This window comes from Pteropus medius, unplaced genomic scaffold (genome assembly GCF_902729225.1).
Source record: "Pteropus medius unplaced genomic scaffold, Ma_sr-lr_union100, whole genome shotgun sequence".
Taxonomy (NCBI): domain Eukaryota; kingdom Metazoa; phylum Chordata; class Mammalia; order Chiroptera; family Pteropodidae; genus Pteropus; species Pteropus medius.
This window is the reverse complement of record NW_024340696.1, coordinates 19,327,484-19,354,529: the sequence shown is the minus strand read 5'-3', so window position 1 is coordinate 19,354,529 and position 27,046 is coordinate 19,327,484. Positions and strand designations below refer to the sequence as shown.

Here is a 27,046-nt window from a genome sequence, read left to right as displayed (position 1 = left end):
CTGGGAGGGCAGCTGAGGGTCGCTTTTTTTTTTCTTTAACCATAATGCTTCCAACAGTGGACATCCAAATAATCTTGAGGAGTAAAGTCTCTTTGCATGTGCATATAAAGTAGATCTCAATGAGACAAAGCCCAGAGCAGCTTGGCCCCTTTGGATGTGTCGTGCTCTTCTGCTTGCGCCCATGATGTGGGCACTCTTGTTCTAGGCTCAGGCTCACATCAAGGGTAAGCCACTGCCTCCTGGCAGAGAATTGCACAGTGGGCCTTGGAGAGGGATTCAAATGAAAACCGAAACAAAGCCTTCAAGCACAGTTGCGGTCTGTGAGGAGCAGATTCTCTCTACCTACAGACATTCCAACACCCCCCACCCCACTTCTGGTGCTAATCCTGGTGCCTGGCTGAGCCATGCTTCATTCTCAGTAACTGCCAAGGGCAGCCTGGGGCTGCTCGGGAACATTGGCTTATGGTATGGATAAGGCATAGAGAGAGCATAGTAAGAAGTGAATTGAGCTCTAGCTGTCCAGTTGGGGGCTAGCCAGGCTTTGTTTCTCCTTATCCTGCTTTGTGGATTTAGGCAGTAGTATTAGCAAATAACTGTCCAGAAGATTGACATCTCTAAATGTTCCACACTCCTCTTAAATGAGAAAGATGCAAATTTGTGAAATGACTTCCTTCTTCCAGGTCACAAAGCACAGGTAGAATAGGAATCTTGCCCCAAGGAAGCTTCTTTACCTGTATCACCTTTTTCTTGGAATCAGTGGGTTTGCATTTTTATTCATCTTAGTTTTGATCTTTTGGACAATAACGGCTATTGAGTGGCTCTCCAGGAACAATTTATAATAACTTTTCCTTATCTGATCTCTCAAATGATGTTTCCTAAGTGTGAACTAAGACTCAGTAGGTGGTTGTATTGTGTTGACTTATCTGTAGTTTTCTTTTAAAGTGGTAGGAGAGACATGTCTTCTGTTTCTCTTGTGTTTCTTGTTCCATGACATTTTAGTTTGATTGACAAAGCAGCCTTTAGCAGTTCTAGAGAGGGTTCAGGCCCTAGGAAGGCCCCCAAATTTCTTGGCACAGAATTTTTGATGCCATCACCTCCAAACTTTCTTACCTTCTTTTCTCTTTGTCTAATGTAGCCTCCGTGAATGTGCTGGTGCAGAACTGCAAAATCTACAATGATGCCAGCTGCGACATTTCTGCAGACGGCCAGCTCCTGGCAGCTTTCATCCCCAGCAGCCAAAGGGGCTTTCCCGATGAAGGCATCTTGGCAGTGTACTCCCTGGCCCCCCACAACTTGGGTGAAATGCTCTACACCAAGCGATTTGGTAAGGGATGGGAAGCCCAACCTGTGACAGAGGGATGCTGGTTCCTTGGCATGGGCCATTCCTAGGTGAGGCATGGCTTAGGTATGAGTAATGGTCACATGCTACCCCTGCTTCTGTGGAGCGCAGACCAGAGGAAGATTGCCTTGCAGGAGTCCTGGCTGGTAGCATTGCAGAGGATTCTCAGAGTAAGAGTCCTTCCCACCACAGTAGCATCACTGATATACCCCTGTCGTGGTGGCCAGGAATAAGAGTTGACCTTTCGTCGTGGCTTGGGGAAGTGGGCACACTCATAAACTGCAAGGCAGTTTGGAAGTATGTATTTAAAGCCCCCAAAATATATGTTCTCTTTGATTCAGCAATCTCGCTTCTAAGGAAATAATCAGAAAACTATACAAAGATTTATATGCAACGATGTTCACAGTACTCTTATTTGTCATAGAGAAAAATGTGAAATTGTGAAGAGTTGCTTAAATAACTGATGGTACATTGATAGGACAGAATACCATTTGGTCCTTAAAATGCTCTAACAGAATATTTAATGGTGGGAAATGTTTATAATGTGTGAAGTGAAAAAAGTAGATTGCAAAATAATATTTGCAGTATGATACCAGTTTTTAAAAATGTGATTCTCTGATAACAATGGTTAACTTATATTTCGTACTTTCTGTATGTCGGACACTGTACTCAGTACTTTACATGCCTTCTCATTTTACCCCTCACTACAGTGCTATGAGATAACCCCAGGATGACCCAACAAAGATGCAGATTGGAGAGAAAGAGAAAAGACTAAGAGGAAAAATTATTTCTTTATAATAGCAAGAACTCTGAGAAATATCTCTTTCTTATCTTGACCCTCAGGTCCCAATGCCATTTCAGTGAGCCTGTCCCCAATGGGCCGATATGTAATGGTGGGCTTGGCCTCACGAAGGATCCTGCTGCACCCCTCCACAGAACACATGGTGGCCCAGGTCTTCAGGCTGCAGCAGGCCCATGGTGGTGAGACCTCCATGAGGGTGAGTGTCACTGCTTGTGCCTCCGCTGTATGGCAACTCTCCTGGGCTTGGCAGGGTTAATGAAGGACATGGGGTGATCTCCCAGCCAGGACCAGAGATGTCATGCTCATAAGGAATAAGGGAACACTCCAGTCTGGCCCATCCATGACCACCAGCAAGCTTTACTTTTGGAAGCTCTGGGCTATGAAAAGGCAGGGACTTTCTCACACCCTAGATAGATGATGAGCTAGGTTCCCCAGAGGCCTGAAAAGATCTTTGGATAAAGACCAAACTAAATACATCCTTAACCTCAATATAAAGAACTCAATGAAATATTAATGCTTATTTTAAAAAATTTTTTTTTTTTTTTTGAGAAAGCAACCTGTAAGAAGAGATAGTATACTATGAAATGTTATTTTCTGTGGGTTATAATCATGATGGAAGATAGAAACTTTGGGCAGCTGCTGTGCTCTTAACTGTACCATCCATTTCACCAGCAGAGAAAGGTCCTATTTAGAGCCCTTTCTTCTCTGGAGCAGACTGCTTGTAGTGCCGTAAAAGCCTTCCGGGCATTGTGTGGTTAGAGGCCTTCTGGACTCAACTCATTTCTCACTGAGCTTCCCACATCTCATGGGGGCTCATTTGACCAGGGTCTTGTCAAAAGGAGTCCAATTACATAGTATTTAAGCTCTATCTCAAGCTCAGAACCTGTGAATTTCCTTAGCACTTTGTGCTGTGCCATTTATGGTTTTATGCACTTGTTTTTGTGTTGTGTCGTGTTTTCTTTAGCTGTGTGGTGTGTATGTTTAATCCACCCAGGTTTAGTGTAAGCTCCTTAGGGGCATATCCCCCAGGGCCCTCATTTAGTGCTATGCATGGAGATGCTTGTTGAGTGCCTGGAACGGGAAGCATTTGTTTTAAAGAAAAAAACTAGAGATAAGACCCATTATATACAACGTGATAGAAAGTAGGCAGCCTGGTGTGGTTGTCTCCATCCTCTTCTCCCTCCTGTCTCCTGTCGGGACCCTCTAGCCAACTCTGCCGAATCGCTTTCCAAGCACCCTGAATTTAATAAGGCTCTTTCTTGTCAGTGTGCCTTTACCTGGAATGCTCCCCTCTCCCTCAAACCCAGCTACCCACAAGCTCTTCCTCTAGTGTGGAACCTTCCTCAACAGAACCGATCACTCCTTGTGCCACCACTGTACCTAATAGCCGTACTCACGTTAACACTCACCATAGCATACTGTAGTTATTTGTTTCCATGTCACCCTCCTTTCTTGGACTGTGAACTCCTTGAAGTCCAGGTACCTAATAGGGAATCTGACAGGAGAAGCAGAGTGAATGAAAGAGAATCTCGACAAAGTGTCCCACTTATTTCTAGGCGGTAACTAGCAGCACCACTGATGGATGACACCACGTCCTACCATGCCTTTCAAAGGGCAGAAACAAGGTATTCTCTGCTCTTGACATCATAATGACAGGAAAGTTCTGATTCTTGGATTCCATATGACTGGAAATTTTGACATTGGGTGATCAAGAGAGGACTTCGCAGGAAGTTCATCAATCCTATTTTCTTATCTAGATATTTGAGGATCGAAGCTGAATTTTAGTTTTAATATTCTTACTTTGCTTATCTTAAGATTTGGATGGTGCCTGCTTTTCGCCACCTAGAATCCTGATCCCCACAGCTATTTTTCTAACCCTTCCTGCCTAATTATAGAATAATTGTTTATAATCATTAAGAGACAGTATTTGATTTTGTCAGCACTAATGGACATCTTCAGCCTCTTCCGGAAACCATCTCCTGCCCAATTCCTGAGCACAGCCTGCCAGTCCTCAGTCCTAGCATGGTTCCTCTTTTCCATAAGTAGCCAGAAACATCTGGCTAAGGTCAAACCAGCTACAGGGTAGGAGCCAAGATGTTGTAGCAAATGGTGCTGGCAGCTCAGGAAATGCAGTTGGAGAAGTCTGCTGAGGAGATGTGGTAATTCGCTGCTGTCCTGCTAAGGGGCTCAAGGCAACCAGCCAGCTGCTGCATGCCTCGTGACAAGAGCTATTTTTCAGGCCTCCCAGTGAGGCTTTTTTGATTCTCAATAGGCACCATCTGCTACTTAGGAGAGGGAGCTGAAGTAACTAGAAAGCTCCCATTTGGGAAGTGTTCCTGTCACCCAAGAGACAGGATCCAGGCTTCTCAGCAAGGTTTTTGCTCACCATGTCCACCCATTCTGACTTTAAACCCCCATGCTACAGAAAGGTTTCTGGTTTTCCAGGTCTTGGTTGCCCCTTACGTCCAAAGGCACCAAAGCACTCAGCACATGTCCCTGAATTCAGTCATTGGTGGAAGGGAAGACACCAGCTTTTTTGGATAGCTGTGCTGTATCACCGTTTAAGGCAAGAAGTGCATTTTTGTCTGAGAACAGGGAGCAAGGGTTTAATGGGACAGTAGAGCATCTCCCTCTTTGCACAGGTAAGTATAGGTGGGTGTCTCCATCTGTAATGTCAAGCTCTGTCCTTAAAGGAATGCTGTTTTGGGTAATGGGCCTGTTCTAGAGCTTCTCAACTCAGAATTCCCCTTCTCTTTGGTGTTACCTCTTAGAACTCACCATGGTAACGTTCAGAGAAGTGAGCATGTTGGAACAACAGACTTTCCCAAGAAAACATCCTCCAGAGCATTGACTTATCTGATTTGAATTCCCACTAAGTGACATCTCTCCCCAAGAGATGATCTCTTATACAATTCCATATGAAAACTCTTCTGGAAATGAATTGCTAATTTTGCTTATCCTTGGTGCACTTATTCTAAGCAGTTCTTCCGACCTCTGCATCAGTGCTTCTCAAACTGTGCTACTCGCTACTCGGACAACCTGCATTAGAATACATGGGGTCCTTGTTAAAATACAGACTCCACTTCAGACCTGAAATCAGAATGAGAATGGGACAGGAGGAACCCAGGTATTTGTGTTTGTAAAACAAGCTTTCCAGATAATTCTGATATGCACTTGAGTTTGAGAACTGCTGTTCTTAATGACTACTTTCTTCATTTTAAGTTTCTGCCTTGAGCCTCTTCAGCAAGGCAGAGACACAGTCTCAGGTTTACGTGTGGTTTTATGCATGGTGCTTTGATACCACCTTTGCTAATTTTGTTGCAGGCATAGTGGCGTTTATGTTCCATTTCCTACCAAGCTCTTAGCTTTTTGGCTGTCCGCTTCACCTCCCATTTTTTCTCAACTGTTGTTGCTTTCCAGGGTTCTCCCTTGAATATCTCTGTGCTGGATTCTTTTCTTTCCCATGTGGAGGCACTTTAATTTTTATGCTTGTTTCCAGGATCTAGGGTCCTTCTGATATGTCCTGTCTCTGCTTGCTGAGGTTATTTAGTCTTCCCAATTTTAGTATTATTGGCAAATCAGGAAAAATAAGACTAGGCACGTATTTTATCTCCCCCTTCCCTCTGTCTATTCGAGGCTCCTCCAGACTGGATAGGTTATGCTCAGTGACTCAAGGTCTTATTTTCTCTCTGACTCACTTACAGTTGAGCCAGAGAGGGCTTTTTGTTCATTTCTGTTTTGTTTTTAAGTAAGGCATTTAGAGATTGTTAGCTGAGGTTTTTCTAAATTCTCAAAACACTAAACTGCCTGTGTTCCCTCTCTGCTTTCATTTTCTAATTGGAACAAGGCACGATATTATAACAGAAAACTGCAATTAATTTTCTAAAATAGTGGCAACTTGCACATTATAAAAACTTTGGCTGTAACCAAGTAAAAGCATAATAACAAAAATATAAAATTACTGATGAAACCAGAAATAGTCATATACCAAACTCTTCTTCCAGTTTCTATCAGTAATAAGTGCAGTTTTACCTAGGAATGGTAGCAAAGTCAGCATTGGGGAGCAGGGAAGATGTGCTAGGGCATTTTGAACTAGAAAACAAGAGTAAGGATTAGTACTTTCAACACAGGAATTAACAGGTGGTGTGTACTCTTTCTCCTAGGTTCATAGACCATTCCCCCAATAGGTGGGGAGTTGTAGGCGTATAAGTGGTTTAATAAGAACTGAAAAGGATCCTTATTGCGTAATCCCTGCAGACCCGAGAGGCACTGGTTGCTTGAATCTCACCAGTGCTTTTCTCTCTGGTCATTTTATTGGTGATGAACAAAGACACTTCCTTTGACTTGGGTGGGAAAAGAAGCTCTAGGACAGAAAGCAGTTTAGCTCTCCTTTTCCCGTTTAACAGCTTTTTAAGTCAAAGCCTCAAATACTTAAGGGTCAATTTGGTTGAAAACTTTTTCTTTGTGGCTATGTGGTAAAACTGTGTTCAAGTGTTGAGTGACTGTTGTCTAGATAGATCGTTAGATTGGAGTAGATATTGGAAAGAGAGCCTGCCCTTGCCTCCCTTTTTCCCCTCACCCACCTCTCTCCCTTACTCTCCCTGCTCATCTTCTCTTCTCCCCATCCTCTCTTCCTGTTCACTCCCCGCTCCCTTACTTCTTGACCCTCAGAGTTCTGCTCTTCAGCGGTGGACTGTCCCCATGTATGCCTTCTCCCTCTAGAACTCTAGGTCTGGAGATATGCATCCCTCTCATCCTCAACAGTTCCTAGGCAGCAGAGAAGGAAAGCAGATTTGTTAACAGTTTTTATGGACCTACAACCTACTCACATCTAACTGGGCTGTAGTTCTCACTGTATATTCCCCTGGGACCCCTTTAGCATCACAGGGGAACTTAATAGAAATGCAGATTATCAGACCTGCTGATTCAGAAGCTCTGAGGGTGGGACCTAGCTGTCTTTGTTTTACCAGGCCCTCCAGATGACTGCTCAGTCAAGACTGAGAACAAATCACCTGGGGATGCTAGTTAGCCCTCACTTGTCAATATAGCTTTGTTATTTCCCTTTTTGCTCTCACCCTGTCTCTTACTGTCTCTGGAACCTCATCTGGGTTTTCTTCTATGGCTCTTAGTAACCAGATCTTTCAGATACTTACAGGAAGTTGAGAGATTTATGAGTACCTCCTGCCCTAAGGATTTCAAGCATTTAGAATCATGCTAACATTCTAGTGATGGACTAATGCTCTGAGGCTTCTTCCCATGATTAAAATTCTTACCTGCCCACAGGTGACTTGGGCTCTTAAGTGCAAGCTCATGCCTATTTGCCTACGGTGTTATAGAATACAGAGATGCTTTGGCTTAAAATGTGGGAAGCATTATCTTTATCATCCTCTCTAGGCCCATCCCCATCTGAAGGAAGGAGTATTTCTTGAGTTCCTTTTTCCAACATTGAACTCAGTTATCCTTGGATTGGAGACATCACCGTGATACCCATTAATAGGTATCTTAGTGTCACCCTGATTATAAACATGAGTTGGCTTGCTTTCTTTTATACCATTTCACAGCCATCTTCACAGAGCCTAGTGATGACTGGTTATTATTATTAAAAGTTTATGAAAATTAACCACAAATACTTGGTATCCAGAATACTCAAATTAGTCATAACTTGTAGCTTAGATCATGGGTCAGGGTAGGTGTCCAGCACTGTCAGCAGTGACCAGCATTTATGTAACTAACACGTGTAGGCTCTTTTGGCCTATCCTAGCCCCATTCTTCAGTATGTAATCTTCACTATAGCTGCCTCCTTGCCCTGAATTTAGCCTGTGATATAATTCAGTCATCTATACTTCCCTAGATTCAAAAATTACCTAGAACTCTAGTTCAATCCAGAGTATTCTATAGAAATCTAAGGGAGCTGAGCTGTGTAATCTTGACCGGCCTTGGGAGTGGCAAAAACCAAAGAAGTTATTTTATTTTTGTATCCTGGAAGGGTACTATTTCTTCAAGGGGAGATTGGGATAAAAGAGAGACAGCTTTGTTGTCAGAAATGATTTACTCCTTCCTAAGATTATGTCCTCATTAATTTTCTTAAAGCTGTCTGTCAGTTGATTAAAAGCTGCTTCCGCTGCAATTATCTTAAAGTTGACTTCTGAGATGTGGTACAAAGCATCTATCCTCAAAAAGTTCCTTTCTTCAGCACATTATAGGAAATGGGGGGGAGGTAAGAGAGAAGTCAGGGGTGTCTCTGATGTGATTTGTCAGAGAAGGGAGGGGGCAAGATAAAAAATTAAAAATAACTTTAGAGCTGCAGTCAAAGCCAAAAATTAGGCAAATTTTTCCATGACAGATTCCTTCCACTCCAACAGTTTCTTTCCTCCATGGTTTCTTAGTAGAATGCGTTCTGTACTACATTATTCTTCTCACTCAGTAAAATTTTAGTGAGCCCTTATCATGGTGTAGGTACATCGCTAGGTCTGGGAATACAGAGAACAAAGTGGACCTGGTCCCTGCTCTGATGCATACATGTTAGATGACTGGCTTCTTAACTGGCCTTTTCACTGCTCTGTTCCTGGCCTTTACTGTGCTTGGTACACAGGAGGCAGTCAGCTTCTGTTCCGGGAATGGTGTCACTTTGAAATCTTATGCGCCATGTATTTCCTGCACATACATGAACATACACCTCTACTCAACACCATCATTATTGTGCCTAACATGTGACTCAGTAAACAGTGATTGAACAAAAATATTAATGAGGTGATTTTTATGAAAATAGGGAATTTCTGACTCATTTCCACAATTCTGCCCAGTATCAGTGGGTTTCTCAGGGTTCTAGTCCCAGCACTTGAGACATAGTAAGAGATCCCCAGTAGATCAATTCAGAGGTGAAAGGTAAAATGTTTTGTTTTTTCAATGTGACCCCCGTCCTGTACTTCTCTCAAAAAATATGAATCAACCAAAATGTACTGAATTTATTGAAATATATTGAAAGATTCTCTTATCCAAGGTGAATATCTAGAATAGCTATTCATTTGGCCATTTCCTTTGAGATTTAGAAAGCCAAGGAAGATCAGGAACTTGTGCTATGCTCAGAGTTGTGGGAATAGGAGGAAAATTATTGTCCTCTGACTGTCCTTGGGATATCTTTGAGAGGAACAAATAAGACAAAGTTTATAGGTCTCAACAAATCATAAGAGGTTGGGTAGAAATGACTTCAAGGCAGCAGATTATCAGTAGCAGTGGAGGGCCACAAATTCCAACGAGTTAAGAAAAGGAGGTGTTTGCTCTTTTCTGTTGGGAGAACTTTAGTTTGGACAGGAGTTATCTAGGCAGATTTGTTCCTGCTTCAACTGAATAAGGGGGAGAGTTAGATGTTTTGGTATTCTCATTCTTGTTTTAAAATAACTACTTGAAAATCAATATTCTGTGCGTTCTAAATTCCAGAGTAGACTATAAAGAAGGTTTGGAGCCAGTTAAAGAAATTCAAGTTTCTAGAAAACAATCATATTTTCCTAGAGGATGAAGAAGCACCAATAATTCATTGAATCTAAGCAAAACAACCACTTGAAAGGAAGAAAAGGCGACCATAGTATCCCTTCCCTTGCCTGCTCTGGGATGTGTGCATTTCTCAGTCTGTATCAAGATGCGTAGCCATCCATTTCCAATGGAAAGGTCAGCTATCTCTTAGCATCTGCTTTCCATTGATTTTTCCCTCTTCACAGAGAGTTAATTCTCCTCTGGTAACCCTCCCTTTCTAAAAGTTTAAAGCCTCCCTCGATTCCCATCATTACCCAGAAGGCATTTCTCCTCCTCACAGTTCTTTTCTTCCTCAAAGCCCCCTTGGCTTGCGCCTTCTTCCACAGCCCCTCCAGCTTCAGTTTCCAGTTATCCCCTTCTTCCAGTCAGCTTCCAATGTCTTAGTTAAAACAAAGGAAATCTGCCAACTGCACTTGACGTCTTGCCTCCATGGTGAGGTTTCAGCTTTGCAGATGATGAGATTCCCAAATGTAAACCAGATAACCATAAACTTCTCTCTTTTAGCTTCTTACCTGGCCTGATACGAGCAGTGCAGCTTGCTGCTTGGACTAATGGTCTGAGCTTTATTGACATGTAGTGGAAGAGAAAGCATCTTGCTGAGGGCAGCAATACATTTTTCCTCTAAATTTTAAAAGGATGGAGAGGAAGGTTTCCCACTGAGCTCCTCTGGCTGCCTCATTCTTTTCCTGTCTATCTTTGAACAAGAAATAAGACCCGTTTAGTTTTAATCTAGGAACTATTTCCTTTTACTCCTTCTTCCTGTTAAGAGTTTGAGAGATGCAGGGGCAGCAGTACAAGAGATTGTCTTGGACCCCAGAAGTGGAAGGATCATTACCTTCTCCCACACCTTTAGAGCCATAAAGCTCTTGGTGACCTGACTCATTCTCTGTTGATGTGCTGATGGCATTGACTCTAAAAAGTTTGTTCCTTCTGGCATATTGATTCCAATTCCCTTCCTAGATGTTAGACAGAAACGAGAAGTCTGCTTGGGGAGGGGGTTTTCTGTCAGCATTCGTCATATACCAGGGAGCAGCTGCAGTTGAGTCAGGTGAAACCAGGACTCTGCAAACATGAGTCAGCAGCTGGGTTGTGTATCCAGCCCCACAAAAGGTCCCCAGGTCCTAATAAATCCTCCTCAATGTAATGGAATTTGATATTGTAGCGTGGGGTGTCACTTCTGTCAGAGGGAGAAAGGGATTTTGACAGGCCATCCAGCTTTGTCCTTAACATCCCATGGGGAACTCCAGGGCACCTGACTAGTGTTAAGGAAACCTTTACTTGATATATATTTAGGATGCCTTTAAGTTCTGGTGCCTTTAAGGCCATATCTGTCCTTTACACCAGGGGTCCCTAACCCCTGGGCCATGGACTGGTACTAGTCTGTGGCCTGTTAGGAACCAGGCCGTACAGCATGATATGAGTGGCAGGTGAGCAGATGAAATTTCATCTGTATTTGCAGCCGCTCCCCAGCGCTAGCATCACCACCTCAGCTCCACCTCATCGTCAGGCATTAGATTCTCATAGGAGCACCGGTCCCTGGTGCCAAAAAGGTTGAGACCACTGCTTTATACTATCTCAGCTCTTATTTCTTGTCAGTGGGTTTACAGAGCCAGAGCCAGTTCCCATTGAAATCTGGAGGATCCTCACAGATCATACCGTCACTGAGTTGGAAAGACTAATGGCTGAAGCTTTAAATGGTTAGGAAGTAGCCAGTGCTACCTAATCATCTGTCAGCATTGGGGAACTTGTTGCCCAGATACTCTCTTGTCTCTTGGGCTAATTGTGAGGAGTATTTCCCCCTCAGTGAGGTGCTTTGAGAGCTGTTAAACTCCAGCCAGAGAAAGGAGTGGGAACTGCATCGCAGTGGTTTTCAAATGGTCCAGATTCTCATTCCTCTGGAGTCCTTTAGATTCAGGCATGTGTGAAATGAGTATTGGACAAGATGACCTCCCAGGACCTATAAATCGGAGATCCCTACCCATCCTTCACCCTCCTCTCCACCCCCGGACTTTTTGCCCTCATTTCCCTCTTTCCCACCCCCACATTAGTGTGTGATAAACAAGCAAGTACTTATCAGGAATCCCGGAGGCTGCTGATCTTCACGTGGCATTTTCTGGCTTCCTGCCACAAAGCAGGATTTAGCTTAATGCCCAAACATTGGAGGAGATGGGCACTTGGGAGTTGCTTTTTCAACACTGTTTAAGGACTTCGGCGGGGGAGTGCAGGGGGAGTCTGCCAGAGCCAGAGGACAGATCGATGCTCCATGACTCCTAGGGCCATAGAGGTTGTGAATATATCTGTGCAGTAAGGTCTGGGGTTCTCAACCTTTAATTATTTCTCTCCAATCCCTCTGACCTTGTCTCACCTAAGCTGAGTCATTTGTCACACTGGCCTCTTGAGGGTTTGTCCCCAAAGCAGGTTCCTGTACTTAGAAGCAAATTGATAGTATTTGCTTGTTAATCCCTCTGCAGCAACAGACTATAAAAAGTAAATTTGTGACATGTGAGAGATTTGTTTTCTTCTTTCCTGGTCTGGAACATTTTTAGAAAAGAGTTCTTTTATTCTTTTCTTTGAGACCCTCCCAGCCGCCCCCTGCCACACTCCCTCCCCTTCCCCCATCAAAAAATAGCACAACCGTAAGCATCCATTTCACTGACCGCGTGACCCCCTTCTTGCATCTCTGGCCCTTCTGCCCCATTCCCTGCAGTTATGAATCATTGTGATTTTAGGGGAGAGGCTGTTGTGAGGCCCACGCAGAGCTGCCACAGGCCAAGACCAAGGCTCTCCTCAGCCATCCCCACTGAAATTAACACACACCCCTCGTTAACTCTGGGTATACCCCATTCACACCATCTGACCTTTAGGAGAAGGAAAAAATCAACAGATTGATTCCATCCACAATTGTGTGATCACAACCACTTTGTCCTTGTCGTGTATATACCATATTGCCTATCAGTGGGACAGAAATGATTGTCTTCTGGAAATGTGAAAAACCTCTGTGAGAAAGGAAGAAGGCACCACACCCCATCCCGATTTGAAGGAAAAGGGTTGTCTAGGTACAAAGGGGAAAGACTGGGATTGCCGTCTCCAAGGATAGTCAGCAGTGAGGCTGGTGGAGAGTGGTGGCCATGAATTTGTCGAGGCCCCTGCCAGATATATATATACGCAAGGAAGAGATTATCCAGAGGTCAAGCATCCGTGTTCTAGATGGCTAGTTTAGGAATTCATATACTCCTGAGCTCTTTTTTTAGTAGTCTCCTTAGTTAGACCATAAATTTAAGGAGCCCTGGCTAATGCTTACGTTTGGAGTTGAGTCAGACAGGAAGGACACAGGAGGTTCACCAAGCAGCAGCTGTGGGGCCGTCTTATGCCTCAAACCAGAGCCAACCATATCTATAAAAGACCTGTTCAACCTCAGGACCATAGCAGGGCCCATGCACATTTTTCAGTACCACAAAACCTGGAAAATTATTCATAGCAGGATTCTCTGTGTCAGTACATCGAGAACACATGCTATTCTAGAGCTTGTTCTGGTAAAGGCCATTCAGTTAAATACAGAAGGCACATGAACAAGCGTTCCCAAATCCAGGGCTGCTTATGACTTGATTTCTATAAACACAGTGGTCCTCTAGGTCAACTTTTACTTCTTTTCCCTTTTTTAAAATCTCTCATCAGGATAATCAGAAAAATAATTATTATCGTACCATCCTAAATTCACTTTTTAATATTAGTTTCTAAATTATACTCTTCATCTGGTCTCTTTTTTTTCCTCTGTCAATTCTTACAGACAGATGACCTTCGTCCCTGTTTTATAGAGTAAAACCTGAGGAGGCTTAAAAGGAGAAACATCGTTTTGACTAAAACTCCAGTTTATGGTAGCAGCTTCCTGTCCTCCTCATAGGCCCTAACAACCTTTTTTTTTTTAAAGCCCCAGATGCAGGTTCTTGGTAATAACAGGAGTTACCATTTGTGAGTTTGCATCACACCAGGAATTTTTTATCCATCATTGATTCTTTTAATCTGGCCAGTTATTTGAATGTTGGTGCTGACTCTTTTTAAACTGAGATCCAGAGAAGTTGTTAGGCAGTGACATCAGGGCTTTGAGACTCTGGAGTCCACATCCTTCGTTCTTCCACTGCCATGCTGCTGCCCCTGCCTACAGTTGTTTCTGTAGCTCAGTGGCCAGACAGACTAGGAGGTTTTCCTCCACCTTCAGCCCAGACCCTAGACATAGCTAAGCTGCCCCCTGGGAAAATAGTAGCTTTGGAAGAATGTAGACTATTGAAAGGAGACTCTCGGTCTTTGAGAAATGGAACTGATCTAGCAAATGGTGGTTTGTATGAGGGTAGAAAGAAATCTGGTACCTGTGTGTTCAAGATTCCCCTCTGTCCTTCCTACACCTTATTGCACCTTTCAGGTTTCTTTAACAATAGCAGTTTTAACATTGCTTTTAATTAGACAAATTAAGAATGTTCTCCAATGTTATCACCCCCTCCAACCTCCCTATTACCTTCGATTCCCACTGCGGTGAGAGTGCTGTGAGTTCCATGGTAATGGACTGTGGGGTCAAGCTCGGCTCTCCCTGGTTTGTCTGGTGAGAGGACGTTTAGAGGCGGTCCTTCCTGCTGAGCTGGGCTCTCAGTAGGGCTTTCCAGGGGGTTCCTTAAAGCAGTAATGTGAGAGGTGCTAAAAGGCTGTGAGGAAAGCACAACTAAGCTGCATGCAGAAAGGTCCGAGTATGCCCCTAGTATTTCTTGAAAGAATCCTAGCTTTCACGTAAAGTAAGAGGGTCACACCCTCCCCCTGCTACCCTAAGTTCTCAGATATGTCATAGGGGTCATCCCATCCCAACCTAATCATCTCCTTTCCTCCCTGTCCTTAACTTGCTTCAGGCCGTAGAAGGGACTTTGTTTCTCCCTGGATTTTGTTATTCTTGGTAACATTGTTTCTCCTCCCATTCTCTTTTGTTCTCTCTGTTCTCCTCCACCTAGAGAGTTTTCAACGTCCTTTACCCCATGCCTGCTGACCAGCGGAGACATGTCAGCATCAACTCTGCACGTTGGCTACCTGAGCCCGGGCTCGGCCTGGCCTATGGCACGAACAAAGGAGACCTGGTGATCTGCCGACCAGAGTGAGTGGCTCAGTGGGGCGGCAGGGGTGGTTGTAGGGGTGGGGGGTCATTTCCTCTGACCACAGTGTGGATCTGGCCAGTGAGGTGGAGTCTTTTAGATGGGAAATCTAAATCCTGCTAGAGCCTGCCTCATTCTCACTGTCACTCCGTAAAGGGTCCTTTTCACTTAGAGGATGATGGGGTTAGCACTTCATTCCAGAAATCTTCAAAAGACTGATTTAGTTATCATGTCTTCTTAAATCGAAGGCAGTATTGTTTGTTTGTTTTCTTTTGTTCTCTGGTTCCCTAGTGATTATAAAAGTTTCTCCACAGGCAAAACATGGATATCAAAGATTCTTTTTTAAATCCTTTTTGAAAAATTCAACAGGTAATCTTGGGTTTGTGTAAATTCCATAGACATTAACTTAAGAAATAAAATTAGAAATAGAGTATTGTTAAAGCCCTAATTTGTCAAGCCACTGATCTCTGATTACCCAGCTCTGTCTGTGTTCTGCCTGTTTTCCTTTCTGCTTGGGGCTCTGGCTCATAAGAGTAAATGCAGATTTAAAAGCTCAATTTAAAATCTAAATGATTATTATCTGGTCTTGAAGTAGGGGGTAGTAGGGACTAGGGAACCAAAGCATTTCTGTCTTAAGTCCTGATGACACCCCTTCCCCTTCCTCTGGCTTTTTGGAGGATAGAGGTCTATTCAGGCATCCTTTCACTCAAGACCCGGGGAGTCAGCCAGGTCTGTCATCAATTTCCATACCCAGCCAGGTGTGGAGTGTGAAGCTCTGTGCTTCAGAACAGATCAAGCTGATTGCTGTGTGGGCCGCTACTGGGTTCCAGCTGACTAAATGCCACTTCTGCCTCCAGGCCGTCCTAATGTTTCCTTCACTTGGTGTAGAGTCTTCTCCAAGGGTGTTCTACAGCCACAGAGCATGGTGTGACTGCTGGTAGGGTCTCTGGCTATTGGGAGTGTCCACATTGCCTTTTGATAGAGCCCTTGGTGATTTTTCCTAGAGTATGTATTTGAGTCAGTTCTTGTGGCCTGGTAGATGACTGGTGATTGAGCCCTTAGTTAAGTTAGGTCACTGGCCCAGGAGAAAGAAAACCTGGTTCTAAGGACAGCTCTTTCATTCCATCTGGAATTTTCAGAGTCCCTCCCAAAGAGAGGCTGCTCTCTCAGCCTGACCTAGTCAGGCTGCTCTTGGAGCTGGGAGACTGCTTGGTTCTGCTGCTTGTGCTCTTCTCAGGCTCTGTCTCCAGAGAACCCCTTTCACTAGCTCCTTGTGCCTTTCCAGCATACAGCCTGCCTCTTTCACGACTATACCACTGTTAGCCCAGGCACTGGGTCTGTCCCTTCCTGCTCTTCCCCCTGGCCTGTCACAGTCCCAGGATCAGTCTGCCCTGAAATATTTTTTTCCCCAAAACACATGGGAAAGATTTTCTTATATCTTCCTCTTTTCTTAGGAATTTATAAGAGGAATCTAATAGGCATGTTTTTCCAAAACCGGCCCAGGATTCTGGACCATAATTTTACTCATACCAATGTTATGGTTACAGGCCTTTCTTTCCCTATTTCTCCAAGACATTCTTCCTCATCATTGTTGTCTTGTCTATAGATCTAGCTGCTAACCTTTGTCCCTGCCAGACTCCCGGCCCGCTCCCTTGCAAAAGTGATCTGCTCTTATAGAGGCAGAATCTCTACCTCCAGTTTATCATGGCCCCACAAAGGCTTTGATGTCTGAAACCCCAGCCTACATACTTAGTGTGAGTCACAGACACCTCAGCTAAACATGAAGCTGGCTTTGGCCTCTCTTTTCTCCCCATATGTCATCTTCATTGTCCAGAGTCTCAGCAGGCTGAAGCCATCTTGGACTGCCTGGGGAATTTCCTTTCCCACCAGGAACTCAAGCCTCTTTCATAAGCAAGGTGGCACCAGCATTTGACACAGCAGACGGCATCCCCATCACATACCAAGTTGTGTTGGATTAGAGAGAACTACTTTAGCCTGCCTGTTTTGGTGTTGCCATTTCTCCTGATTTCTTGGAGAATCTTTGGGGTGTTGGCAAATACCCCAAATCTTAGGGCCAGATATTTAAGGGTACCATATAAATTAAAATGTGGACAGACTTTGTCCTAAGTTGTTCAAAGCTTCTCCAGTCACCTTCATATCTGTGTGGTTGTTTTTCAGAGGAGACTGAACAATATTCATGTAAGGAAGATAAGACTCACCCAAGGTCTCCCAGCAGATCAGTGAGAGAATTTCAATCCAGAGCTCTGTCCTGTAGCTGGTTCTTAATCTTTTCTCAATAAAAAACCCCTTTAAAATTCTGATGAAAGCAATGTTTACTCACCCACAGAAAAACATACCACAAGAACACACATATAACTTTATGACTCTCCTAAGACCTCAGATAAAGAATGCAGCTCTAGATGGCGTGAGACACTTAGGCAGGTCAAGTGATTGCTGCATAGAGGTTGGTCTCTTTGTGTTGTCTATATGGCTGGTCTCTGGCCTAGAATGGGAACAAAATAGGCAAGTAGGAGCTCAGGGTTGTTGTCTCTTTAGTAGACAGCTGCCTAAGGCTTGCTTCCTATCCCTGTGTAACGCAGCGCCGTGGCACACCCATTCCCAAGGGCGCAGGATCCAGCCAGTCAGCTGGGCCAAGATTAAAACCTTCCCTCCAAAACAGGTGGTTGTCTGCCCTTGTCCCAGGCACAAGCAGCTGCACCTCATTTTGTGCTATTTATTTCTCCTCCATTGTCTTAGCATCAGTACCCTTTTCATGCACCAAGACAGAGGTAACAAGCTCCCTGGGCATCTCTTGGTGCTACTAAAACCCCACGGACAGTAGAAAAAGGCCTAAGGAAATGCTCTTTCTCTCCAGGGAAGGAAATTCTTAGCACAGGTGAGGAGATGAACAACTGGCCCTTCAACCCCTATACAAGTGGCTGATAGCCCAGTCACCCCACCCTTCTTAGCAGTGAGGTGCTCCTTCCTCCTTTGCTTTGCTTCCCCACCCGCCACGCCTCCCAAGCTGCCGCTGTGCCTCTGGCTGACCGCCAGCCGAGCCAACACCCCCACCAGTAACCACAGTGGGTGTGAAGTAGCAGATTGATGTGAGGGGGTGCTTGCTCACTTCCGGCTTCATAGATCAGCCCTACAAATGGGAAGGAGGTGTTGCTGGGAAGACCACTTCTCACAGTCAACTCAGAAGATGGAATTCAGGGACTCCTGTCAGAAAAAAGTAGGCTGGAACTGTGGGGCATTTGGCCTCTTGACTGTGTGTGGGACCCTTGACAAGGTATCAGCTCTGTCCCTCTAGAGGGAGCTACCATTGTAAACAGTGATTACAGTCAAGCGTCACTGACCAAGGAGGGGAAAGGTGCCCCTCTGAATCAAAGCGGGGAGCCAAAGAGACTACTTTTAGGCTGCTCCACAAGAAGCAGGTGCCAACTCTTTCTCACATTATAGAGCTAGCAGGGATAAACACTGGTCTTCTTAGAAACAGTCCTTTTTCCCAAAGAGACAACCATGTGGTCCCAGCCTCTGTAGCCAAGAATATTCTCAAAGGGAATATTCCATAGAACTTGGGAAGTTCAGAGCCAGAGTTCCTTGTGACACATTGTCACTACTGAGGAGGCCAGGCTGGCTCTTAGCCGGGTTCAGGGAATCTGGAAGGTCCCAGCTGTGAGGGAGTTATTGAGCCAAGCCCAGAAGCACAGCTTACCGATGCTGCTGAAAGAAGCCAGGTGTCAGGTGCAAGTCCATTTGACAAGGCTGACCCTGATTGGCCTTCTTGTTCTTCTTTGTCCCTTTGTGTTTGCCTAGCTTCCAGGAAGAACCTAGAGCAAATAGTGACTCATTCATCCTCATTAAGACTCAAGGAGGAAGGAGATGGTTGGGACCATTCTTTAGCTCATAGATGGAAATCTGTGATATTGGCTAAGAGTTGCCATAGACAGAGAGGGTGTCTTCAATGCTGTTCCTTGAAACCTAGAATTTCAACCAAATTTTCAAATCCATGAGCTTGTCAGAGTTGAGCTACTCTGACCACAGAAAGCAGAACAAATCGGGGCTAGAATTAGACCTGTTGGTGGGGACCAGAAAGGATCGGGGTGGTGGGGAGATTGGAGCCGTGTATCTGATACAGTCTCCATCGCCCCCATTCTGGTTAAACAACAGTTGACCTTGTTAGTCAATGGCCAGAGTCCACAGCTCTGAGTTGATGACATAAGCTGCCAGATGGAAAGTGTCTGGGGATACCCTTTGACCATTAGTATCAGACTGACAGTCCCAGATTAGAGAGTGGGCTTTCAGTGGCCTCTTTCCTGAGATAGGAAGGAAGATTCCCGGTCATGCAGTACTTAGTTTGGTGTAGGTTTGGTGTGACGGTTTGTTGTCACTAACCAGTCCTGGCTAGCAGGAATTAAAGAGGAAGGATTTGGCAGGGACCCATGTGGTATTGCCACCTGTCAATAAATCTTGACAAGTTTGTAAATCAGAGGCTCCCTGGCAGCTGGCAGTGTTGGCTTTGTTTTTGGAGGCCTCTGTTGTTGACTTTTGGCCATTTGCCTCTTCCCTAACATCAAGTCCATTCCTCACCCCTTCACTCTCCAGTGCCCCTGTCATTCTCAGACAATCACCACAAAAACAGCTGAGTGTTTGGAGGAGGGAGGAGATGCCTCTCTTTAAAGGGTTGGTCTGTAGAAGATCACATCAAATCCACAGTGCTGCGGGCCCTCGGGAGTTGCCGAGAGGCTTAGTACTGAGCAAGGAAAGGGAGAGCACTTTGGCTTTGGCTGTGGCTCTTTCCCTCCAAAGACAGGCTTGGGGGCTCAGTGCCTAGGCCTGTGGTAGCACAGCCCCTGACATATAGCCCCTCATCATCCAAGCTCTGTCAGGTCCCTGTCCTGTCTAGTCCTCCTGTTTAGGAAGGAAGCACCTCACATCACTGCCCGCCCTGCCCCCCCCACATATACACATGCACACGCACACGCACACGCACAACTCATTTCTTCCTGGCTAACTCCTTCAGAACCCACAGATTTTGACTGCTCTCTTCTTCATTGAAGAAGTTCTGTCATAAAAAGGAAGGTAACCCAGGCCTATAGATTTAAAACCTGGCTTTTGTTGGACATTGTTTAGCTTGCTGAGGCTGCCATAATATAATGCCATAGACTGGGTGGCTTAATTAACAGAAGTTTATTTTCTCCTAATCCTGGAGGCCAGAAGTCTGAGATGAGGTGCCAGCATGGTTGGGTTCTGGCTTACAGATGACCGCCTTCTCACCACGTCTTCACATGGTGATAAGGCCATGGATGTCATTGCATTAAGGTCCCACTCTCATAACCTCATTTAACCTTAATTACCTCCTAAGGACCCTGTCTCTAGATAGTCACATTGGAGGAGAGGACTTCCACATGCATTTGGGGGACACACTTCAGTCCATAGCAGAGCCCTTCAAGCACATGTGCATGTCCTGTCCCATTTGGAAGCAGAGCTGGCTGTTTTGGGTATCTTTTAGGATCTTTACATGGATGCTGAGTTCCAATAAAAGGGCTCAAAGACACCCCTTTCCCCTGCTCTCACCAATAACGGTACCCCACCCTCAACCACGGTGACTGGTCTAGGGAGAAATCTCTAAAAAGCAAAGCAGTCTTGTGTTTGAGACCCACCCCCGGCAGCCAGAATTGCTGCCTCAGGTGGTAAATCAGTATAGAAGATGGGAGGCCACTGCTTCCCTCCTGGCAGCTGTGCCCTTGTGAGATTGGAAGAAACTGACAGTCCATTGCAGGGGAAAGGAACCAGGGAAGTGGCGGCCTGGAGAACTCGACAGATAGAGACTCTCCTCTGTTTTCAGCAGTCCAGCCCATCACCACTCGAGGTTCTCTCCTTGTTGTAAGAAGTTTGAACACTGCTAGGGTCTTCTTCAGCTCTAGGATCACCTTCCCCAATTGTTTGTCCAGCCTACCCTGGCAAAAGAGGCTCCAGGACTAGAATAGAAAGAGATGGGGGCCTTTCCAGCTCAGCAGGAACTCCAGGGAAAGGAAGAATGCGAAGGCACTCTTATTTTCCTTTCTCCCTGCCCCGTGGCAGTAGAGACTCTGAGGCTTTTCTGTTTCCGGAGCCTCTGTTTCTGAGCACTAAGCATGCCCTGTAGGCAGGACTGTCTGTGGCACCCTGTCTCTCCAGGGCCTCTCTGGCCTCTCTGGCCTCTCATTTGCCTTCTTAGCTTCTTTCTCTATGCCTGAAGAACACTCAGCCCACTGCCTATGTCTGGCGTGGCTATTTTTTTAGCTATCTCTTAGCCTCAAGGAGGAACCGCTTAGACTTTGAGGGAAGGAAGAGGCTAAAACCACCTCTGAGCATTTGTCCGAGCATCCCGATGGAGCGTCTCTGGTTCCGGTCTCAGTACAGCCCCAGGAGAGAGAAAGGAGGGCTGCCAGGCCACGGTCCACAAAGCCTTGGAATTGTAAAGAGTTCTGGCTATTCCGTCTCTTTAACACCTTGCATCTTTTCCATCCTTCCCAACTGATTTTCAGGGCCTCAAACTCTGGTATTGAGTACTACTGGGACCAGCTGAACGAGACTGTCTTCACTGTCCACTCCAACAGCCGGAGCAGTGAAAGGCCTGGGTGAGTTTGTGGAGGAGGAGCAGTGCAGCTGGCTGGGGGCCTGTCCCTCCTGTGTCTGACGGGCTCTCGGGTAGTACCCTCAGACTCCGTCCAGGGCTCTCTGGGTGTATCTCCTCATCCAAAGTGACTCCTCTTTGATCTCCTTCATGCATTGAGCTTTTGCACATGATTTCATTCGAGTGAAGTGTTCCACAGCTAAGAAAGAATAAAACCTCTGCTCTCAAGAGTCTTGATTTAGAACAGGCTAGGACACCCTCTGGTCCTCTCCCTTCCTGGCCATGGTGTCTGGGCACACTAGTGTGAAGGGAGAAGACAGGGCACTGGAGGGGGATCCTTTCCCTAGGAAATGTGTATGTGGCCCAAGGAGAATCTGGATGATCTCCCAGGTGACCAGGGCCTCAGGGACCCTGCTGCCCAGACCTGTAGCCTGGGGACCAGTTAGAGAGTAGGAACCTGGGACTGATTCTCTTATCAGTTAATTCATTAATGAAAACCAGAACATTTTGAAAAAACAAAGGCAGTTACTGCTTCCTAGAGGCATTGCAGGGCACAGCTAGAGGAATAGTCCTCAGCTAGAAGTATGAATGGCTGCTGACCCTCTCCAAAGTCCTGGGCTTCCTCTGCTGCCAGCTCTAGCTCTCCCAGTGGTCAGGGTCTGGGAAATGCCGAAGCAAATTGGGGTGCCGGCCTTGGGCCTGGGCCTTACTTGTAGAGCAGCTTGTGCTGCCTCCCTGCAAGGGTTTGTTTTCAGAAGGTCCCGAAGGAGGATCCCAGAACAGCCTCATAAGAGTCCTGGTGCCTTTTCTCCAACGGGGAGATCGGGTGGAAATTCCAGGAATTTACACTGGAGTCCTGTCAGCATATAGTTAGAAGGAAGGAAAAGGAAAAACTAGAGAGAAAGGTCCTTCTGTTGCTCACTCTGCCCCATGGATTTCAGTTAGTGGCTTCCTGAATCTTCTAAAACCAACCACCTCTGTCTTCCCCAGAAAGGCCCTCTTCGTTTAAGGGAGTAATGGACCAGCTAAGTTTGCCTTGTCCCCCAGCATGGGCTAATCTGGAGGAGAATGGACACCGACGAGTTAACCGCCATCAGGAGGGAGTCATGGGAGTGTAGGGCTTCTCTTCTTGGCCTGGCCGAGGCTGTGCCATGAGGAGTGGCATGGAGCCCACAGAGACCTGTGAGGGGTGCTGTCCCAAGCCCTGCCTGACTCATGTCTGCCTTACTCTCCCTAGAACCAGCAGAGCCACATGGAGGACAGACAGAGACATGGGTCTGATGAATGCAATTGGTCTACAGCCCCGGAACCCCACCACCTCAGTAACGTCTCAGGGCACCCAAACTCTGGCCCTCCAGCTGCAGAATGCCGAAACACAGACGGAGAGGGAGATACAGGAGCCAGGGACAGCAGCTGCAGGTCCTGGGGAAGGTAAGAGCCACGTCATACCAGAGGAGAACTGTGTCTAGAGGTGGGTAATTGGGACCATCATCACCCCCTTGAAGGCTCCCAGCCCCTCCACATAGACAGGTGGTGCTAAGAGAATGCCACTCCCCGGTCAGAATGAGGAGCTCTCATCTGTTTGGCTAATGCCCTCCTGGTGGCATTAAGAGTCTGCTCAGGCAGGAACATCATTTCCCTGATCTGGGTCACTGATTCCAGCAAGCTGAGCTGCTCTTCCCGTTTTTCCACCAAGTACCCTGAACTCCCTCTCCTCTGAAACTTGGAGGACAGAAGCCGTTCTTTCAGAGAGGGAGATCAAAGAAAGTAGCCTAGATGGAAAGGCTACAAGAGAGACTCACTCCTACAAATTCTCATTCCGGTGACATGCATCCCAGGCCTCCCACAGAGTAGCTTGTCTTCTCCCTGCAGGTCTGGCAGATTTGAGACTGCCACAGGTGAGGCCCTCTTGTGCTTCTGGAGCATCATCCGCCCCTTCCTCTCACCTATTCAGGTGTGGCTCAGCAGCCTCCGCCCTGGCTCTCTGTGCTGGCCTCACACCTCTAAGAACCAATTCTAAGAACCAATTAGCACTTCCCAGTGATAGAGCTCAAGCCACTTTGGAGTCTGTTAGCAGCTGTGTTAAACAGGCTGTTCTCACTCAGTCACTCTCCTTACCCCCTACCCCAGCCCCCTGGCTGGTCTGAGCTCCAAACAAGCCAGCCTCAAAACAGACGTGCATTTTCGCTGCCGTGAACTGAAATTTTTAAAAATTAAGTTGCATTTTGGTCTGTGGCCCAGGCCACCTCCTACACCTGAGGCCCATGACTCTTTGTTGGGTAGAAACCCCCTTGGTGTGGACATAAGCCGCCGGCTGGAGTAGCCAGTTGCAGCTTCAGGCCTCTGAGGAAGAAAGAGTTGAAGCTTCCTCCAGCCATCCCTAGGCTAAAGACTTAGCCTTAGTCAGTCTCTCACATTTAATCTCATGGCTGTTTACTGATTGTCTACCATGTATCAGCCGCTTAAGCTGCAAAGACAGGTAGGCCTTGATTCTTCCCCAAAGAACTCAGTCTAGAGAAGGAGGAAGATATTTGTTGTGATAAGGACCTCAGGAGCTCAAAAGAGGGGCCATGTCCAGCCTGTGGGGCTCAAAGACTTCTGGAAGAGGTAACCCTGAGCTGAGCCCTCAGAGATGAGTAGGAGTTAGTTAAGCAAAGTGGGGTCGGGGAAGGGGTGAGAGAGGCATTCCTGGCAGAGGGGACAGCACCTGTAAGGGCATCAACTTCTAAAACATCACACTGTACACAGCGGACTACTAGCAGGTTCATGTTCGTGGCCTGTCAGCTCATGGTGAGAACTGAGGCTGAATGAGTCAGGAGAGCAGATTACAGGGACTTGGGTTGGGGCGAGGCTTTCCTCCTGGAGGTAAAGTACAGCAGGGGCTCTAGGGGCCGGAGCTGCTGGCTGGCGAGGGGCCTCCTCTAGTTTTCACCTCCCAGAGAATCCGCTCTTTTTTTTCTTTAATTTTTTAGTTACAGTTGACATTCAATATTATATTAGTTTCATATGTACAGTATAGTGGTTAGACATTTATGTAATTTACCAAGTGATTGCTCTACTTTTTTTTTGATTAACATCAGCCCATTGCTGACCTCTAGTCAGTAATAAGTTTCTTTCTTCCTGTTTGGGGCTAGGCCGGCAGACGAAGGAGCCTCCCTTTCCCAGTTTCAGAAGGCCGGAACCTCATTCTTTCCCTGTCTTGTCCCCATAAAGGAGAGCCGGTAGTAGAGAGTGAGTCCTTCAGAGGCTCTCTTCAGTAGGAATGGCAGTTGGGAGCTGGCGCCTTGACAGAGTAGGCCCTCAACTTGCTGCGGGGCTGCCTTTGGCCCTGTGAACTTGGCCTGTGGCTTTGGACCTCTAGCTCTTCTCAGCATCACAGTCCCTTTTGGAAAACTCCACACCTAGAAATAAGTAGGGGGAGGAGAAGGAGGTAGAAGAATGGGTTGGGAGGCGGGGGGGAGTAGGGTGTAGATTGACGAATGGTGTCATTGGCCATCCTCATCTCTCTTGGGGCCAGGACCCTTATTCTGAGGTGCTGACCCCATTGACCACTAACCACTGTTGCTGCTCTGATAGTGAGACTTAGAATGACCAGGAATCAAGAGTCTTCTTAGGCTCAGACTCTCTGGCCCACCTTCCCCATCCAGTAGGCAGGCACAGTGGCTTCACAAACCACTACCACCCCAACCTCTGCCCCCTCTCTCCATGGTGGCAAGCTGGTGGCCACATCTGCAGGGACGTGTAGAGGAAACCCTGGTAACCCTTCTTCTGGGCTTAGCTAGATGGTGGGGCCAGGGTAAGGGGATTACCACCTGCACAACCCCCTCCCACACACACACATACCAGGCGCCTGCATTATTAGTGTGGGAAACAAGCTCGCCTTGTAGTAATTACTATTCTGTGGCCTGCGCCTCCCTCAGCCCGTTCCCATCAGCTAGCACTGGAGGGCCCCCAGGCTACTCCTCATTTTCTTGTTCTATAAAAATTTGATTAAAATCCTTTCAGCCCTCTCTAGGACTTCTAGGAAGAGCCCTCCACAGAGGGAATTTGCAGGTGTCGGCTCTTTTGCTTGTCTAGTTTTAAAACTTTCCTATCCTGTCACTGAGAAAGGAAGACATTCCCTGGGCTCACTGTTTGCTCCCAGCTCTGATCCAGTGCCTGCTGGCATACAGTAGGCACTCGGGAAGTACGTAGAAGGAAGGAATTGAGCAGAGGCAAGGCCCTGACCCTGAACTTGGCTGTGCTGCACTACTGGGGAGCCTGTGGCTATGGCTTTGCCTCTGACCACTGGGAAAAGGTTGCCTGGGCCTCTTTCTTGTCTGGTGAAGACAACAGACCAGCTGCTGTAGCCTGGGCCCTGGACCAGGGAAAAACAAATGTGAAAAGGGCAGGGTAGAAGACCAGTGTGGCCCCTGAGGGCAGCAAGGGGCAGCTCCTCCATTGACTCAGCCTTTCTTCCCTCTTCTTTACATTGAAACTCCCAGAATTAAGTGAGGTTACCGGGCATTATGGGAAGCTGCTGGTCCCACCCTGGCCTCTGCATCCAAAATGTATCTTAGAACTTGCCAAGGAAAGATCTTATGTCAACACTAAATCAATTTCCCATTTTTTCAAAGACATAAAGAAATGCTTTTGCTACAGGGAAGGAGACAGCAGAATTGACCCCTGGCCATCACTGCTTCTGGAGCTAATAAACGTGGATCCCAGGCCATGGCTTCCATTTTCCTCAGGCCCCAGTGTGTTTTCCTCTTGAAGAATGTGCTGGCTGCCTTCAGTGGCCCTTAGCCTTGGCTTAGAATTCCTGAGAGAAGCACAGCTCACAGCTTCCTAGGCTGAAGCTGTCTGCACCCAGCCCTGAGGAAGCTGTTGGTGTACATCTTTTATTCTTCCATCAGTCTTTTTTGAGCACTTACTTTTCGTCTGGTCTTATGCTAAGGACTGCGCATCCAAAAGTATTGCAGAGGGAATCAGATTCAGAGAGGAAGCCCTATTTCTTCCCTCAAAAAGTGAGTCCAGAAAGGAAACAGACACACGTGCTTCTCCCACAGCAGAGAGGAGCATGTGATCAGTTTTAAGAAGCCACTTTAAGTCAGGAGCACCTATAAGCATCTTGGGGACCCTTTTATTCACTCACATTCATCTGACAAATAGACACCAAGTGCAAGACCACACGTTAGACACTGGACCCAAAGATGAATAAAACTTAGTCTTAGGCCTTCAAGAATGTACAGCCCAGAAAGTTGATGCCACTGCCACAGATAACTGTTACACAGAGTTATGAGGCACTGGGGGAGGGCTCAGAGAAGGAGCAGCCATTTCCAGCTAGGGGACCACAGAAGTCCGAGTGAGACAGTTGGTATTCGCATTGGCCCTTGAAATAAGTGGGTCTTAGGCATGAGGCAGTGGACAAGTGCAGAGCAGATGGAGCGTCCACAGTGTGTCCCTGTGTGCGTGTGAGCAGGGCGGGCAGGCAGATAGCAGTGCTGAGTCGGCTCTAGTAAGGTCATTGGGTGCAGGAAGGAGGGGCAGTCAGGAAAGTGGCTCTGACCTGACCAGAGGATCTTTAAATATCAAGCTAAGGAGTCTTAACTACTTGGAGACTCTTGGAGCTGCTCAGTTTTGAA

The 27,046-nt window shown here is 46.4% G+C and overlaps 1 protein-coding gene across 9 annotated transcripts in view; it reads left to right on the top strand.

The window, feature by feature from the left end:
• The window catches only part of AMBRA1 (autophagy and beclin 1 regulator 1), a 148,118-nt gene that overhangs the window by 117,440 nt on the left and 3,632 nt on the right, over window positions 1-27,046 (top strand). For all 9 annotated transcript variants that reach the window (XM_039868417.1, XM_039868386.1, XM_039868376.1 and 6 more), the window contains 5 exons: window positions 1,136-1,324; window positions 2,183-2,337; window positions 14,663-14,802; window positions 21,334-21,426; window positions 22,660-22,853. In XM_039868417.1, the coding sequence (XP_039724351.1) occupies window positions 1,136-1,324; window positions 2,183-2,337; window positions 14,663-14,802; window positions 21,334-21,426; window positions 22,660-22,853 (771 nt within the window). The remainder of the gene's footprint in view (window positions 1-1,135; window positions 1,325-2,182; window positions 2,338-14,662; window positions 14,803-21,333; window positions 21,427-22,659; window positions 22,854-27,046) is intronic.